Source organism: Tiliqua scincoides, chromosome 13, assembly GCF_035046505.1.
Source record: "Tiliqua scincoides isolate rTilSci1 chromosome 13, rTilSci1.hap2, whole genome shotgun sequence".
In the NCBI taxonomy this organism is placed as follows: Eukaryota; Metazoa; Chordata; class Lepidosauria; order Squamata; family Scincidae; genus Tiliqua; species Tiliqua scincoides.
In genome coordinates, this window is record NC_089833.1 from 15,312,787 (window position 1) to 15,331,969 (window position 19,183).

The window sequence follows — 19,183 nt, forward strand, 5'->3', positions numbered from 1 at the left end:
GCGGGGGGAGCGAGGCGGAGCCGCCCGGGGGGGCCGGGAGAGAGCCGTGCGCTCCGCTTGCTCACGGCCGGGAAGGGAGGGGCAGCTCCGCCCCGCTCCGGCTCCGGCGCCTCTCCCCTGCGCGCCCGCATCCAGCCGGCTGCGCCAGGCTCCCCTGCGCGGGGCGGCTTGGCTGGGCCGGCCGGGAGGCGCGGCGCCCCGCCCCGGAGGCTGGCCGGGCTGGCTGGCGGCCGGGAAGATGGCCGAGGCGGGCGAGGACGGGCGCGGGGCGCGGGCCCTGCTGGCGCTGCGCGCGGCCCCGGGGACCCCGCCGCCGCCCGCGCTGGCGCGCCTGCAGGGCCGCGACGTGGAGTTCGTGATGCGCGCGGCGGCCGCCACCATCGGGCGCAACTCCTCGCAGGGCGCGGTGGACGTGCACGTGGGCCGCAGCAGCTTCGTCTCGCGCCGCCACCTGGAGCTCGCCTTCCGCGCGCCCCACTTCTACCTGCGCTGCACCGGCAAGAACGGCGTCTTCGTCGACGGCGCCTTCCAGCGCCGCGGGGCGCCGCCGCTGCTCCTGCCCGCCAGGTGGGGCGCTGTGCCCGGGGGCGTGTCTGCGGGGGGGCGCACTCCTGCCCGCTCTTTGCGCTGCCCCCCCAGAGGGAGGGGGCACCCCCTAAGTGGCGGGAGGGAGGAGTGTGCCTGCAGCAGGGCTCCATGCAGGGGCTGGGGGGCGCTGAGGGAGAAAGGGGTGCCCACTCCCAGCGGGGTCCGCACCCCTGCCCACTGTTGTGCTGCCCAGGGGGGAAGGGGGCACCCCCTGAGTGGCAGAAGGGAGGGAGGGGTGTGCCTGCAGCAGGGCTCCATGCAGGGACTTGGGGGCACGCTGAGGGAGAAAGGGGTGCCCACTCTCAGGGGGGTCCACACTCCTGCCCACTGTTGTGCTGCCCATGGGGGAAGGGGGCACCCCCTGAGTGGCGGGAAGGAGGGAGGGGTGTGCCTGCAGAGGGGGCGCGCTGAGGGAGAAAGCCCACTCCCGGGGGGGGGGTTCCGCACTCCTGCCCACTGTTGTGCTGCCCATGGGGGAAGGGGGCACCCCCTGAGTGGCGGGCGGGAGGGAGAGAGGGGTGTGCCTGCAGAGGGGGCGCGCTGAGGGAGAAAGGGGTGCCCACCCCGGGGGGTCCACTCCAATCCACACATGGGGTGTGTGTGCTTGGGGTGCATGTTGAGGGCCCCACTCTGCTTCTGGGAACCGAGGGCACCCCTCTGAGGGTCACCCCCTGGCTCAAGTTCAGGTCTGGTGCCTAGACATGACAGCTGTCTGTGAAAGAAGGGCTGAGGTTTTGAGCCTGCCGGCCAGCTCTGCTTTCTCCTCCAATTCTCAGGTAACTCCATCACCTCGGTAGAGGGGTGCACACCGGCCTGGCCAAGAGGCAGTGCCGACTCCCTAACTCCAATCACAAGCCATAAATTGGTGCTGAGACTGAACCATGCGCTAAAATTCCTCTTCCTCTCTCTCTGCTGCCACCCCCAGTGTGTCTCAGATGGGTTGGTGCCATTTGATGATGTCATAAGTAGGTGTTGGAGCACCTTCCTGATTGCTTGGAAGCCCTGCTAGGTGGCTTTGGGGGCAATCTGCACGTGTCAGAGGCTCATTGTAGCTGGACATGCCAGAAAAAGACTAGTAACATTATTTGTTGATAACAAATAACAAACCCTCGGGACTTAAACCACTCTGTGGTGTTTTGTTTTTGTTCTTTGAAATGGTTCCGGGTCTCCCACATGCTTCGCGGCACTGCCTCTCTGTTGTGGTTCCTCTTTGTGGGGGCTCTGCGTATCCTTGAACACTGTGGTTGTCACTTCTAGCTCGTTCTAGAGCTTTAACCCCACAGGCCTGGGTTGTCAGGGGAAAGCCTGACATGAGTAGTAAGAGCAGATTACCTTGTAAGGGAAATGGTGGGAGTGGGGAATCCCACCCCCCATACAAATGCCACGTGTCTAAAGAGCAGCTTCAGAATATGAGGTTCACACTCTAGCTTGAAATAGCAAGTGTGTGTCAAGCTGAGCCTTTGTGGACTCCATTGCAGTTCATTGGATGCATGTGGAAGCAGCAGTAGGCTGGCATGTGGATACACTGTGTGTCTTTAAGGCCCGGCATGATGCTCTTGTTGTGGTCTGCACGGCTACTGTGCAGAGAGATGTATGCACAGCGCTTCCAACTTTTGGGCTCGTTTTCACAACAGTGTGAAGGCATGCCACTAACATGTTCATTTGAGAAGAGGTGCTTACTGCCCAAGGCTGCCTATGGAAAAGTTCAGACTGGAGTTGACATAACTCCCAGAATGCAGTGCTCTTGTTTCTCAGTTCATTTGATGGTACTGCTCATGCTCCATCACGAGCCCTTAGAGCAGTAGTTCTCAAACTGTGGGTCGGGACCCACTTGGTGGGTCGCGATCTGATTCTGGTGGGTCGTGAGAAACTGGCGGCAGCCATTTTGGAATATGGCAAAAGACCTAGGCGGCGCCTTTTTGGAAGTGGACAAAGCCTGGGCTTCACCTTTTAAGCTTCCAGGCTTAAACACCTTCTGGCTCTGACATCACAGTGATGTCACTTTCTGTTTGATGATGTCATTTCTGACTATGACATCACTTCCGGGTTGCTGACATCACTTCCAGTGGGCCCCAGACAGATTGTCATTCTCAGAAGTGGGTCCCAGGCTAAAAAGAGTGAGAGCCACTGCCTTAGAGTGTCAAAGTATTCATGGAGGTGAATCTTGTGTCAAATAATGCTCTGCCCATGGTGTGTGTTTGTGTTGAAGATCACTGTCCTGCCTGAAAGAATAAGCATGGTAGAAATTGAGGGGAGGGGCTCTACAGATAAAAGAGTGCATAGAGGAATGTTCTTTTTCCTCGCACACTAACCCAGAACCAGGGGTGATCCACTAAAATTGAGTATCAGGAGAGTAAAGAACAGAGAAAAAGGAAATATTTTTTGACCCAGTGTGTCGGTTAGTCTGTGGAACCCCTTGCCACAGGATGTGGTGATGGCTTCTGGCCTACATGCCTTGAAAAGGGGATTGGACAGTGTGATGGAAGAGTTCCATCACAGGTTACAAGCCATGATGGGTTTGTGCAACCTCCTCATTTTAGAGATGGGCTATCTCAGAAGGCCTTGTGCAAGGGAGTGGCAACAGGATGCAGGAGTTTTTTCTGCTCCTGGGGGCTTCTGGTGGGCCACTGTGAGATACAAGAAACTGGACTAGATGGGCCTTTGGCCTGATTCAGCAAGTCTCTTTTGATGTTCTTGTGATATGTTCTTGAGCTGGAGATCCTGAGGTGGGTGGAGATGATGAAGGAAAATGATGGCCTTCCTCCTAGGAGGCTGAGGTCTCAACCTCGAGGGAAGAACAGATGTCCCGGGCCACAGATGCAGATCTTTGGGAAGATCTTTGCTCCAGGCCAGATGTTTTGTTTGGAGGAATCCTACATGAGGGGAGATGGGAGACGTATATGTATAGATCTACAGGACCTCATAGGTACAAGGGGCGCTTAATGATGCTGGCCATGAGAGGAGTCACAGCTTCTGAGATGGATGGTGGAAGTTCATATGGGAGGAAAGAAGAAGGTCACAGAGAAAATACAGTAATACTTGGACTTCTATCCCCTTGACTTTCAAGGGCTTTGCTCTTTCAACTGTTTCCAATTAGAACCACATTTCAAATTTCACCCATGTGCTTTCCTCTTTAATTTTCATCCATACTTCCACAACATTCGTCAATGTTCTTAATGTTTTATTTCTGTTTATTTAGGTATTACATACTGTGTTATATCCTTAGTTATTTGTGTGTTTCGCTGGCCAAAATAAATTTGCAGGCTTTAAAAGGCTCTGCTCTGACATGCTTCCATTTTTGACTTTCATCTCTAACCAGATGAAAGGGCAAGGTATTGCTGTAATGAATAGAGAGCAGAGCACCCCAGGTGCAAAATGCACAGAGGGAATTTGTTTTCAGATTGGGGGGGGGAATTTGAAGAGAAGACACAAAAGTTGTCCGAGAAGGCAGCAGGAATGTTGGATCTATGTGGGGACAGTGTGGAGGAAGCTGGTTCCTTGGCCCTAAGGAGCATAGTTGGTGCTAATTAACCATTGAGCTGTAATGATGGAAGTTCCCTGAGGCAGGTCTGCCAATTCAGACTATCCCCACGCCATGGGGAATTGGTAGTCTGCTTGGGAAGTGAGGCGTTCCTGTGGTTGGATGAAAGATGCCACTGGTGGAACACAGCTAGGGATGTGCTTGGTTGAAGGTGAAGCGAAGACATTGAGGAGTCAACGGTAACATTGTGTAAGGGAAATCAAGAAGGAAGTGAATTGCATTATAAGAAACCTCAGTGCCTTGGATCTCCGGCAGGATAGATGAACCAGCCTGTGGCCTGGAGATCTCCACCTCTTCAGTGTGCAGCTCCATCTTCTGCCTCACTCATTCCTGGTCCCATCTCTTCTGTCCTGCTTCTCGAGGAATGCAGCAAGAGGTCTGCTTCCCAAAGCAGGCTGGGGGGGGGGGGCGGATGGCGGACAGGGGCCCAGAGACTTTGGGGAGCAGTGCAGGGTTCTCGCTTCCTGCTGTGGAGCTCATGTTGCACTCCTGGGTTGCGACTTGGCAGCTCTGCCCAGTAGGAGAAGCTCAGCTGGGGGCTTGCTCTTTGAATCAACTGGTGCACTCTGTCCCGGCAGTGGTTTACAGACCCTGTGTTTTCCTGGAAAGCAGTAGGGAGATCAGTAACGGCACACAAGATTCCCTGAAGGACAGCTGGGTAGCCATGACCAGCCTTCCCCTGCAGTACATGCTTGCAAGACAGTGTGGGACATGTGGAACGTTTCTGTTTTTGCCAGGCCACAGTGAGGCCTGCTCCCTGTGAACGGATCCTGCGTGAGGAACCTCCTGCAATGCTCTGGTGCTGGAGCTCATTGCGGACAGAGCTTACTAAAAGTTTGCAAACCAGTGGCGTGCTGGCATGGCACACCATCCCTCAAGCACATCGCTCCTTAGCGCCTGTCAACGATCAGTGTCGCTGAAGTTGGCCATTATTAGGAGTGTCTTGAAACATGACATTTGGGAGCAGAAGGCGTCATGCAATCGGTCTTCTCGGCACCAGGGACCTGCAGGCATGGCTCGCTTGTTCCTCAGCCTCCCGTTCATTAAATGTGAGTTTTAAAGGGGGGGAAGCAGAAAGTTACTTTCTCTGCAGGCTGCTTCCTTGGGTTTAGTAATTTAGCTATAAATCCCCAGCCGCTTGCTTTCTCCGCTGCAACGGGGGCTTTGAAAATGTTTCTTTTTAGAAGGCGATACCCTTGGACTGTGTCAGCGTAATTAATTTCGCCTTGTAAAACAAGCCTCCTTTTCCCTCTGAGCTGGGGGGCTTTCTTGTAACTTCTCCCACAAGCTTTTGGTTTACTTGTGTTCAGTTTCTTCTCTGCCTTGTTGCCTCCTCTGCCCGCTTGTAAGTCTTGTGCCGCATGGAAGCCAGAACAAGGGCTTTCTGCTCATCTGTGATTTGTGGGGTGGGAGAGACCCCTTCCGAGCACTTGGAGGAAGAGGAGGAGGAGGGATTTGTTTACACATTTTTGGATATGCGGCTCAGAGTCCCGAAAAATCGAATGCTTTCTCTGCCAGTGTTTATGATCAGGGTAAATAAACTCCATGCTCCTCCCTCCCTCCTCCCCGGGTCATAAAACAGATGATGCAACCCTTATTTTCTTCTGCTTTTCCTCCCCCCCATGGAATTTGCCCTCGTTTCTTTACAGGTAAACAGTTCCAGTTTTTTTTATTTCCTGTGCCCTCCAGGACAGACCAGAGTTCAGGCTTCAGAATGCAGAAATTCTGTCTCTTGTCGCACTCAGCGGTGTCGCTTGCATAAAGTGAAGTTTGTTTGCATCTCGCTTATGGGAGCGGGGAGGAGCGTATTTGGGGTGTGGACGACGGGCCTGCATTTCACCGCACATGCCAGATGTAGGCAAAACAGAGCAAGGCTGAATTAATGTGCTATGCATTCTCAATACAGCACCCCTTTTCCAAAATGCTTGGGACTGGAAGCATTTCAGACTTCTTTCCATATTTTGGAATATAGGCTGGGCACCCCTTATCCGGAATTCTGAAATATGGGACCGTTTGAGTGCCAACATGGCTATTTATTTACTTCTTTGCCTCCCAAAATAAAATCACAAACTGTGTTTCTTGCACAAACCTTGTCTAATACACAAAATTATTTTAAAAAAATACTGTATATAATTATCTTCTGGCTATGTGTATAAGGGGTATATGAAACATAAATGAACTTTTTGTTTAGACTTGTGCCCCATCCCCAAGACCTCTATTTATATGAAAGTATTCCAAAATACTGAAAGAATCCAGTATCCAAAACACTTCTGGGTCCCAAGCTCTTTGGATAAGGGATGCCCAACCTGTATTTGCATACGCATAATATCTTGGGGATGGGATCACAAGTCTAAACATGAAATTTATGTTTTATGTAACCTTCTACTCATAGCTTGAAGGTAATTTTATACAATAATTTAAATAATTGTGCATGTCTGTTTTGTGTTTTTGACTGACTGAGGTCAGGTACGGAAAATTCCACTTGTGGCAGTCATGTAGGCGCTCAAAAAGTTTTGGATTTTGGGATTAGGGATGCTTAACCTGCATATATTTTTCCATGATGATTTTGTTGAAACCTCATTCATGGTCAGATCATTTACTCTTGGCAGGAGGGTGGCAATTGATTTTGTTGAAACCTCATTCATGGTCAGATCATTTACTCTTGGCAGGAGGGTGGCAATTGCTTTAATGCCTTAAAAATTGATTTGGTTGTTCCTGTAAGGATGATGTGAACTGTATGTTCACCTGCAGAAGTGAAATATACCGGTCTGGTAGTCTCAGTTTAAAAACATTCATAATATGAGGAAGCCTTTGGGAATCCCAGTACAGGTTTAATTATTTGGAAAAGAAATAAAAATGGTTGAACTTCAGGAAATCAACATCAAAATACTTTTTTTTTCCTTCTGCTTCATTGTGTTCAAAATAGGCACTGACTCCAGCAAGAAAATGGCATTACTTTGGGGGCCAGAGTACCTCCTATATCCCATCATCCTTTCCAGTTCTTTGGGTATAGCCGGAGTTTGCAGAGTGATGGATCCCCAGTAGGGTCTAACCAGGTTGCATCTATAAGCTGTGTGAGTTACTCTTGCCCTGAGACAGAATGTCGCCCTGTTGATCAAGAGGATTGTCTTAGCTGTGTAGGTGTCGGATGCACACATTTCATAAAGGAGACAACATAACTGTGAAATATAATTAAGGCCCCAATTACCGAAAGGGAGGTGTTTTCTTATAGGTCAGCAATTAGTCAATCAAAGCAGCAAGCTCAGCGGAAAGGCAGGTCTTGAAAAGTCCTGGGAGTCATTTTAACACTGGTTACAGTGGTATCTGCAGGAGTTCAGTTCTGGTCCCCCCCCTCCTGGGATATCTATACTGTATTAGCAGATACTGGAGTCCCTTTTAAAAATATTTTTAAAGAGTTAAGATCAATGTGCTCTTATGTGCCACTTCTGGATTGCACGATCCCCTCTTGACCCTGGCTTGCCCCAGAATGCATAACAATGCATTGTAGGGAAGGCGATTTTCTTACTGGTTTTTTACTTTTGAATGTTTCTGAAGGGGTTCCTTGCATCCTCAGGTAGTGAAATCTGTGGATGCCTGACCCATGGATAAAGCATAACTACCATACTAACAGGAAGTTCCCAGTCCATTGGATGCTGCCACTTGCAGAAATATTTTCCTTAGAATTTTGACTTTTGTTATTAGAGAGAAAGACAGGTTCTAATCCTCTTGCTGCAGAAATGAGAGCACCTAAGCACTCTGAAACCAGAGAGAGTCCGGGCTGCAACTCCAGGAACTACGGGGCCTCCTTTAGCTACTAGGTGTCTCTGCCATGATCAGGTTTTTTTTTTAAATTTTTGCACATTTTTATACCACCCAAGGAGCTCAGGGTGGTATACATATAGTTCCTCCCCTCCTTTTGTCCTCACAACAACCCTGTGACGTAGGTGAGACAGAGAGATAGTGCCTGACCCATGGGTCACCCAGGAAGCTTTGTGGCTGGGTTTGGTTTTTTTTGTGTGTATGGAAAAGCTTTTTAAAGCATGACTACTTGCCCACCTGCATGTTGGTATGAAGCTGTTCATAACTTTGCTCCCTTACTGTGTGTAATGTGTAATTATGGGGTTTGTCACTGGTTTGGGGGAGTTGGTGCTGGATGAGGCAGGAGCATACAGAACACTCTTGCACTTCTGTGGCACTCTGCAATATCAATCTTTTTTGCAATATAAGTACAAAGCACTTGAGCGTTGTAGTATTTTTCTATTCTGCTTGCAGTACGGAGTTACAGTTTTTGTTTTAACAGATTTAAAGCACGTATTTTCTTAGCTTCGTGGGGCGAAAGGTTGTACATACACACAAGCTGTAAAGAGTTTCTAAAAGAGTCACAGTGTGTGTGGGGGGGAGGTGGGAAGGAGGCACGCCAAGAGTTAGACCGGTTTTGCAAGCCAGAACGGAAGTAGATTTTATCCCCCCCCCCCGTTTCCTTTCCTTGATGGTGTGACTTCAAACAAAGTGAAAAGCTTTATTTGGACAACTCAAAACAACGTTTGCAGTTTAACTGGTCGGTTAAAATGCTGATTGCTAAAAAAACCGAACAGGATGACCAGCCTCTCTTGTGTTTTGATGACCTCATAAGTCACTTGGGCGCTCCATTCTTGCGGTTAAATGATGTTAACAGGATACGTGTGTGTTCATGCGCTGTGGATAAGGGAGAATAACAAGCTCTGTTCTCTGCTTTCACCTCATAACCACCACTGCAGAATGCTCTTCTTGTGTTTCTGAAATGCTCTTTTATTATTATTATTATTATTATTATTATTATTATTATTCAGTATTTATATACCACTTTTCAACTAAAAGTTCACAAAGCGGTTTACAGAGAAAAATCAAATCACTAAGTGGCTCCCTGTCCCAAAAGGGTTCACAATCTAAAAAGATGCAAATGAATACCAGCAGACAGCCACTAGAACAGACACTGCTGGGGGGAGGTGGGCCAGTTACTCTCCCCTGCTAAAAAAAGGAGTGACTAAAAAAAGGAGTGACTAAAAAAAGTGTGACTGTCCCCCCACCGCAGGTTGCAGCGCAAGCCCCATTTAGGCCCTAGAAAATTGGATAGGATTGGGCTCTAAGTCCCATTAGAATCAATGGGGCTTACTCCCAGGAAAGTGTGGATAGGATTGGGCTGTCAGTTTCCTATTGAACCTGCAACATAATATTGAACTAGGAATGTTTCAGCCCAAGCTTCTTCTAAGATTACTCTGTTCAGTATGTGCCCATTTTTTTTTTTAAAGGTGCTTTTATTTTTCATTGATTTCTATAAGGATATTGAGCATCTTACTTAAATGTCTCTCATTGTGGCGCAGAGAGCTGGGGTAGCAGCATGAGGCCAGGAGCCTAAGCAACAAATCGGGACTTCTGTTTAAATCTTGCTCTGTCCTGAACTCCCTGGAAGGCCTTAGACAAGCTGCTGCCTCTCAGCCTCAGTCTTCCCCATCTGCATTATGGGGATAGTGGCGCTTCCTCACTTATAACAGAGATAACCAGTGTGCCACAAATGGCCTGCTGGTGTGCCTCATGGGTTTGTGGGAGGGTCGCTTGTTAGTAGGGCCATTGGGGGATGTGATTCTTGTGCCGGCTGAGTGGGGTGCATTGTCAATTGTGTGTGTGTGTAAAAAAAAACAAACTGATGGTGAGGCTTGACCATTTTTGCACCTTGTCGGTGTGCTGCGAGATGAAAAAAGTTAAAAATCGCTGCCTTATGAGAACAACATCAAAATAATACACGCATAGCCCTTTATATACTCAGAAAGTACTATATAAATGGTAGCTGTTATGTTAAAATTGACTCTTTCCCCAGTTCCTAAAAGTAGTGTTTTTTTGGCTGTTTCTCTGTAGTCTGTATTTTGGCCTATTTCACTCATATTTTACAAAGTAAGATTTGCAAAATGCAGAGTTTCCTGGCCTGAGGAGCGTGGTGTAAGTTTTAGGGGATGATGGTGGAGGGGTGGTATGCAACAGTGGAAAGGGCAGGCCTTGCTGCCTAAATGTTTAAAAACATGGTTTTGCAAGGGATCGTCCAGTATGACAGGCAGTGTAATACTTTTGTTGATGAAAGTGTGCTATGTCTAGGCAAAAGGTGTTTTGCAAATTCTTCTAGCATGGTATGTGGCTTTCTTGGTATGACAGCACTGATTCAGCTTGTATTGTATTCTACTGTTATTTTTTGAGAGTTAAGGCAAAGTCCTGGGCAGGGCTGGAAAACCAAAGTGCACCTTAAAAAAAAAAATGATGTTGCACCGTGGAACCTAAATATATTTTTTTAAACTCTGTACAGAGCCCGGTTTCCAGGAATCTGATTTTTGTATTGTTGTTTCTTTAATAGATGTGTTTTCTGCATAAGGTAAAGATCTTGTCCCTCAGGTTGTGGGGCTGTTGGGTGCTGGTGTTTAACAAGGCTGTCTTCAGTCAGAGGGAAACGGATGGAACAGGCTCTCTCCTTTGCTCTTGCAACCAGGAAAAGATTACTCTGGATTACACAATGGAGGAAAAAGTGTGCCTGCTTTGTCTAATTTATTCTAGGCAGAGAATTTCCAAACTTGAATCATGGACCAGAGTCTTCCACAAATTTTTGGAGGAGGGGTTTATCGGTTATGGCTAACCATGATAAATGGGTGCAGTTTGGGTACCAGATACCTGTGAGTGCCAGGCAGTTGGGACAAATGTTATGGCTGATGCCACTATATCCTGCTTGTAGGTTTTCTAGCAGCATCTAGCCACGGCCACTGATGGAAACAGAATGCTGGGTTGGATGGAACTTTGAACCATAAGGAGAGCCTTGCTGGATCAGGCCAAAGGCCAATCTAGTCCAGTTCGCTGTGACTCACGGTGGCCCACCAGATGCCTCAGGGAGCGCACACAACACAAGAGACCTGCATCCTGGTGCCACTCCCTTGCACCTGGCATTCAGAGATAGGCTACCTCTAAAACCAGGAGGTTGTATTTACCCATCATAGCCCGTAACCTGTGATGGATTTTTCCTCCTTCTATCTGTCCGATCCCCTTTACAAGGCGTCTAGGCAAGTGTACATCACCACATCCAGTGGCAAGGGGTTCCATAGTTTAATGGCATACTGAGTAAAGAAAGACTTTCTTTTGTCTGTTCTAATTTTCCCACCACTCAATTGGAGTGGCTATCCCCTGGTTCTAGTGTTGTGCGAGATGGTAAAGAATGTCACTCTATCCCATGCATAATTTTATATGTCCCTTTACAGGTGCCTTTTTTCTAGACCAGGGGTCTCTAAACATTTTGTCTACATCAAATAGCAGGTACAGTGTCAAGGGCCGGAAAAAAAGATTAAATAATAAAATTTAAATAAATTCATTAGAGATGGAACTTAGATGAATTAATAAATGAATGGGCTCAAATTCCCAGGATTTCTCCAAGCACCAACACAGCCCAAGAAATAAAGCACACACTTAAATGGCCCCCATTTCCCCACCCCAGAAGCACAACTCCAGTTGTGTTTGGTCAACTGGGCCAGAGGTTCTCAGGAGATCAGAGGCTGGCCATGGGCCAGGTAGAGGCTGGCCGCGGGCCATATCTAGCCCCTGGGCCGGAGTTTGGAGACCCCTGTTCTCGACTGAAGAGCCCCAGATGTTGTAGACTTCCTCACAAGGGAGGTCCACCACCCCAGTAATCATTTTTGGTGGCTCTTTTCTGCACCTTTTCCAGTTCCACTATATCTTTTCTGAGATGTGGTGAGCAGAACAGCAGGCGATACTCCAGGTCAAAAACATTATTTTAAAAAAACAGATTTAAAAAGAGAAGCAAAACATTGGGGAGTCTTGTCCACAGTTTCTGGACACTGCAAGACTTGGGGGAGCCAAGTTCAGGAAGTGCATTACATAAGGAAAAAAGGAAGAGCCCAGCCCTTTTGGGTGGTGGTTAAATAATTTTTTTTTTTTTTTACAGGGTGGGGAGAAGTTAGGCAGCTGTCTCAGGCCAGCATTGTTTGATCTGGGACGGACACCTCCAAGTGCCTAGCACCACCTCGAGCCACCTGATGTGTGCTAGTCTACTTTTGGAGCTGTTTCTCTCTTTCTCACAGTGTCTCTACCAGCAGCGCCTGTGTGTTCTGTGTTTGTGGAGCCAAAGGGCGCCGTATCCTGAAATCCACAACAGAGCCCGTCCCTGCTTGGCTTGGCGCTGCACAGATGTGAAGGAGCCAGTTTCCTGTCTCCAGTTCCGAGCGGCAATGTGGCATCTGTGGGTTGAGAAATGCGCCTTGTATGCTTTGGAGCTTTCTCCTTCCCTTGCGTACCGAAGAATGTGCGTTCAGGCCGCTCATGTTGGTGAAATCTGGATTTTCTCAGTATGAGCTGTTTGCAAATGGCTCTTTAAGGTTTAACAGAAGGATCTCTTATTTTAAAAAAATGTGGTTTCCTTTTTTTTTTTTTTGCAAGTTGCAAGTAAAAACTCAGTACTCGCGGAACTACTTTCCCTTTGCCGTTCTTTCAGGTTGATTACTCTCTGGCCAGGGATATGTTGGGATTCATACATAAGATGACTGAACACAGATTAGTTAAGCCTGTTCTAGCACCCTTGAATGGCCTTGCCTGTGTTTGCGAGCGGCTAAATGGATTTTTAGCCCCCCACCCGTCTCATGCAGACCAAAACTGGGCAGAGAATTGGCAAGGAAGAATTTTCTGGATGGGCTCATTTTGCATAGGAGTGGGTTAATTGGCTGAATGATGCCAAAGACGTAGGCAGATCCCCCCCCCCAAGCCTTTTATCTGGTACTGAGTTCTTCTCCCCCCCCTTCTTCCTTGTAGCATGTGATAAAAAGCCATGCCAAAGCAGGAACATTTTCTCACATGGTGTTACAAAGTGCGGCTGAGCTACTCATGGCGTTTGTGTCATGTATTTTAATGTTTCATTATTCTTGCATCCTGTCCTTCCTCCAGGGAGTTCAAAGTGGTACACGCGGTTCTCTCCTGCTCCCTTTGATCCTCGCAACAACCTTGGGAGGTGTCACAGCTCTGTTGCAAGCCCCACCCATTTCGCGTGCTGAGGATTCTGAGTTCAGACCCTGCTGGCAGCATCTCTGGATAGAACAGGGAGCCTACTGCCAGTCATGGAACGGCTGCTGTTCTTGTTCATTTATGTAGCTCCATCAACGTAGGTGGCACTTTCTGCAGAGTGAAAAAATAGATCCTGCCCCAAGGAGCTTACACTCTAGTCCGCAGACGGAGGGAAGGGGACGGAGCATGGCATAGAAAGGGGCAGCGTATGCTTTTCAGTCACAGGAACTTACAGCCCAATCCTAACTAAAGTCCTGCGCTGCAGTCTTGGATCAGTGCCAGTGATATCACTGGCGCAAATCCAGGCCATCCTGTGTTGGGCTTTCAGACCCAGGAGAGGGGGATCGGATGTGGTGGTAGCCTCATCTTCCATCCCCACCCTCTCCCAGGTCTGTACCACCCTCCCTCACCCCATAATGCCTCCCCCTCCCCCCTGTCGCCAGTGGAGAGACTGTGTGCTTGGGTGGGCACAGGCCTTGCCACCGGCAACACGGGCTTCCACACTGCCACAGTGTGCCATATGGCACATTCGTCTGTTCCACAGGCATAGGATTGGGCCGTCAGTTATGGTAAGGGAACTTGGGCATGATGCCGAACACTTTGAAGGAAGTGGGAAAGCATCCCTCAGGTGTTCAGAAGCAAGGAAGAGAGGACAGAGCTGTTTCTTGCTTGGGATAAGATGCCTTCTTGGGTTAGAGCAGAGGTGCCCAAACCCCGGCCCTGGGGCCACTTGCGGCCCTTGGGGGCTCCCGATCTGGCCCGCGGGGAGCCCCCAGTCTCCAATGAGCCTCTGGCCCTCCGGAGACTTGCTGGAGACCATGCTGGCCCGACAGCTGCTCTCAGCATGAGGGTGACCGACCACTTGCGAGAGCTGTGGGACAAGGGTTCCCTCCACTGCTTGCTGTTTCATATCCGTGATGCAGCAGCAGCAGCTAAGGAAAGGCCAACCTAGCTTTGTGCAAGGCCTTTTATAGACCTTGAGCTACTGCAAGACCTTCATTCATTCATACAGGTTCCATCTCTAATAAATTCATTTATGTAAATTTATTCCAATTTTAAATGTAAATTCTTTTTTTTTTTCTTCCTGGCCCCCGACACAGAGAGATGATGTGGCCCTCCTGCCAAGAAGTTTGGACACCCCTGGGTTAGACTGAGAAACAGTGACTAGCCTGAAGTCACCCAATAGACTTTGTGTTGGACGATGTGGCTAGGGCTTCTCCAGCGTGCATAACCACAGCACCGTGCTCTCTCTCTCCATACAGTCTGTTTATTATTTAATATCGGCTCAGTGTAACTGTAGTGGATATCTCCGGCTCAGAAAGTACAAAACCCCAATGTTAATAATAATAATAAAACTTTATTTTTATCCCGCCCTTCTCCCTAACGGGACCCAGGGCGGCTAACAACATATTAAAAAAAAACAGATTTTAAAAACATTAATACATAGCAGATAAAAACATTTAAAAACACACTACAGAGGCCATAAAAACAGTAGTCAGATTAAAAGACAAAGTAAAAGAGCAGATCACCGAGGAATCAAGCCTGTAAAACTAAAAGATGTATAAAAAAGTTAAGAAGGCCAGAAATCAGAAGGCTTGTTTAAACAACAGTGTTTTCAGGCCTCTCCGAAAACTCTCAAGAGAGGGAGCCATTCTCAAGTCAAGGGGAAGGGAGTTCCATAATGTTGGTGCCACTACCGAGAAGGCCCTATTTCTTGCAGCCACCCCCCGGACCTCCTTGGGTGGCGGCACTTGCAAAAAGGCCTTCTCTGATGACCTGAGAGGGCGAGCCGGATTGTACGGGAGTAGGCGGTCTCTAAGATATCCTGGCCCAGAGCAGTATAGGGCTTTAAAGGTTTATCTACCTGTGAAAGATGTACACTCACCATGTGCATCTGATCCTGTGGTTGTTTACAAGCTGGTGAGAGGCTGCGGAAGAGGCATAGAATATACATTCTCACCAGGGGTGTGTCAGTCCTGTGTCAGTCTTGGGGCTTTCGGGCCTCAGTGCTGCGGACTTTAAATGTGCATAGTGGAAAAGGTTCATTATGTATGTTTTATGTCTTGCCTGGCTGACTTCAAGAAGGTGTTACGAAGGTGCTGTGAGTTGAGGACTTCCTGCTGCATTTGAATGCAGTTCGTTTATGTCAATTACTTGCCAGGTGGTATTAGCGTGGAAGTGTGCGCTGGGGCACAAGCTGAGGTGTTACGGTTATTCGTCTCCCATTATCTGTGAGCATTGCACATCAATCTCTTCTTAAGACGGCACCTCTGGAAACGGTTCGCTGAGGTGTGCTTGTACATTCCTTACGGCAGTTAATTTTTTATGAAACGCCTGCTTTTATTAGACATTAAAAGCAGTTAAAGATCTTAACAGGGTAATTAATATCCGGGGTAGCGGCACAGTTTTTGTATTAGTGGGATTCCTCATGTATAATTCTGCTAAGCCTCTTCTTTGCTGCTCAGAATCCTTGCATCCCACCTCAGGATTTGTAGCTGGGGCAGAATGAAACCGCACACTGTTTTATTTGCAAGTCTCATTTAAATCAGCAAGTTTGTTCTGCTGTGATTTTCAGTAGGCTGACTCAAAAGCAAGAGTAAGGGCCAATGACCTGCATACATAATATTAAGCAAATTATTAAGTGTTTATATTTGCAAGGAGGAAAAAAGATGGCAGGCTGTGAATGGCTTCTTAAAATGGTAGGCTTTGTCTAAAAAGTATACTCTAACGACAAAAGTACTGTTGTTTTCTGCAGAGAATGAAGCACATTTGTCTCTGCAGGCATAAGAACTAGAAACTTGATTTTTTAAAAATCACACTGAAAATTTGTTTTTTCTTTGTAAACTGCTTTGTGAACTCTTTTGTTGAAAAGTGGTATATAAATCTGTTGATGATGTATGTAGGCAACCTTCAGTCTCGAAAGACTATGGTATTGCGCTCTGAATGGTGGTTCTGGAACAGCATCTAGTGTGGCTGAAAAGGCCAATTCGGGAGTGACAATCCCTTCCACACTGGGAGCAAGTGCAGTCTGTCCCTGGTCTGTCTCCCTGGCTACGGGCCTTCCTTCTTTGCCTCTTAGTCTGTTGGCCAAGTGTCTCTTCAAACTGGGAAAGGCCATGCTGCACAGCCTGCCTCCAAGCGGGCCGCTCAGAGGCCAGAGTTTCCCACCTGTTGAGGTCCACTCCTAAGGCCTTCAGATCCCTCTTGCAGATGTCCTTGTATCGCAGCTGTGGTCTACCTGTAGGGCGCTTTCCTTACACGAGTTCTCCATAGAGGAGATCCTTTGGGATCTGGCCATCATCCATTCTCACGACATGACCGAGCCAATGCAGGCGTCTCTGTTTCAGAAGTGCATACATGCTAGGGATTCCAGCACGTTCCAGGACTGTGTTGTTTGGAACTTTGTCCTGCCAGATGATGCCGAGAATGCGTCTGAAGCAGCGCATGTGGAAAGCATTCAGTTTCCTCTCCTGTTGTGAGCGAAGAGTCCACGACTCGCTGCAGTACAGAAGTGTACTCAGGACGCAAGCTCTGTAGACCTGGATCTTGGTATGTTCTGTCAGCTTCTTGTTGGACCAGACTCTCTTTGTGAGTCTGGAAAACGTGGTAGCTGCTTTACCGATGCGTTTGTTTAGCTCGGTATCGAGAGAAAGAGTGTCGGAGATCGTTGAGCCAAGGTACACAAAGTCATGGACAACCTCCAGTTCATGTGCAGAGATTGTAATGCAGGGAGGTGAGTCCACATCCTGAACCATGACCTGTGTTTTCTTCAGGCTGATCATCAGTCCAAAATCTTGGCAGGCCTTGCTAAAATGATCCATGAGCTGCTGGAGATCTTTGGCAGACCTGGATGATGATGATGATGATGATAAAGTTCTGCTCCCAGTTTCAAATTCTGTGCTTTTTGTTGGGACTGCACAAAAAAATTGTGGAATAAACCGGGGGGGGGGCAACCTTTCAACTTTAGGGTTCCTGGACCTTTAATAATTGTATGGAAGAGTGAATTTTAGCAGGTGCAGCTTGTCTCACAGATGAGAAGCTGGCCCTGCTGAAATTCCCTCTTCTAAACACTTGTTAAAAGTTCAGGAACCCTAAAGTCGAGAGGTTGGCCACCCCTGGAATAAACTACGCACAAAAAGCGAGTGTTTATAGATCTGCTTTGTTCGCAGAATTTATACTGGGTGCTGAATGTGGGTGAATTGGTTTACCCTTTTTAAAATAAATTTTCAAACTTGTGCTTAGTGCAATCTTGTAATTAATTGATTTACTTTTGTTGTATGGAGAGTTTTTAAAATGTTACAGTTTGATGATGTCATTTCTGGCCATGACATCACTTCCAGGTTAATGGCATCACTTCTGGTGGGTCCCAACAGATTGTCATTCTAAAAAGTTTGAGAACCACTGCTCTAGGGGTATTGCCTCCTATATTACCCCGAAACAAAGATTAGCTGGTAGACATTATCTACCTCTATCAAAAGGTATTCGGAAGAGGATACCTAATATTTTTGGATATGGCTTTCTACATGATTTTGCACTTCCAGTGCATCCCTAGTCCTTAGGCGGTTTTACACTCCAGATGAAGAAAACGCAACCATTTAACGAGTCCAGTTCATAAAGTAGCTTAACAGCTAAATCTCCCGGGGAGAGGCATTGTGTTAGCATCTTTGTTGGATACACCAGACTGGTTTAATTGTTATGTAAATTACACTTGCTATGCCATCAACTTTCTCTTAATGTGCCATTCATCACTGCAAAGTTTTCTTGGAAGGAGCCAGCTGTTCTCCCTCTGAGGTCTCCCAAAACACCTTAGCTTTCCAAAACCTGCAGTTACCCTGAAGTAAGATCATAAATTTTAGGTGGATGGGTGGGTGCGTGGGGGAGGGGAATCTAATTCACAAACTCATTCCAATCCCTCAATGCATTGCAGGAAGTTAACTAGTCATTAAATGCAGGGAAGGTGACTAATAGGCTCATTCAGAAATCAGAGTAAGTAGACAATTGCACCAACAGGGCTTTATGCCCCTTACAAAGAAGAACCCTCCCAAACAGTTGCTGATCTGTTTTTAAAAAAAATTCCCCAAACATCCCAAAGGCTTGGATCCTATCCACAATTAAGCCAGGAGTAAGCCCCATTGAATTGTTGTTGCCATCCTTCAGTCTTGGAAGACTATAGTATCACGCTCTGAATGGTGGTTCTGGAACAGTGTCCTCTCCAGTGCGCAAAGCCTGGGTAAAGTAGATATGGAGGATGGACTGTTACCCGTGCAGCAAATCCCCCCTCTCCACGTCGCTGAAATAGTCCAATGGAAAGGCAGAGGCCAATACGGTTGGTTCCAGCGGCGTCGCAGGAGTTGCCAGAACGTGACTGTGTTCAGCCATGAACTGCCTCAGGGACTCCGGCTCCGGATTTTGCCTCCAGGTTGACACCTGAAGCCTTTTCCATAACTGGATGTAGCTACAAGGCAGTGGAGGTTTGGGATCCGAGTTTTCCTTCTCTCAGATGAGCTGCCTTCCCAGGCTGACGAGTCCCATTGACTGACATTGACTAACATTGTTAAAAGCATATACAGAGTAGCCTGTTAAAATACAGATCTGACATATGTCCCCAGATGCAGACACATCCTTTGGTTGCATCAAGTCTAATATATAAAAAATGAAATACACATTGAAATGAATGGGGGCCCTCCTGAAATTGCCTTGCAGTCCCCCCCTCCCTGTGGGTCCTGACCCACAGTTTGAGAAATGCTAGGCTGAGCTATGAATTGGGATTTCCCTTGTTCGAATCTCAACCATGAACTCACTTAGTGGCCTTTAGAGAAGCCACCCCCTCAACCTCGATCTTTCCCATGTGCAATATGGGGATAATAATATTTACAGGATATTTAGAAGGATTGCAAGCAGGTGATTCATATTTGGATGACTCAAAAGTGCTACACAAGTGTTAAGTCATAGTGGAGCTTCCTGCCAAGAATTGTA

At 47.8% G+C, this 19,183-nt stretch overlaps 1 protein-coding gene across 1 annotated transcript in view; it reads left to right on the forward strand.

The window, feature by feature from the left end:
* Positions 1-238: 238 nt before the first annotated feature.
* Positions 239-19,183, forward strand: part of FOXK1 (forkhead box K1) — a 69,010-nt gene continuing 50,065 nt past the window's right edge. The window contains exon 1 of the mRNA XM_066640720.1: positions 239-567. Coding sequence (XP_066496817.1) covers positions 239-567 — 329 coding nt within the window. The remainder of the gene's footprint in view (positions 568-19,183) is intronic.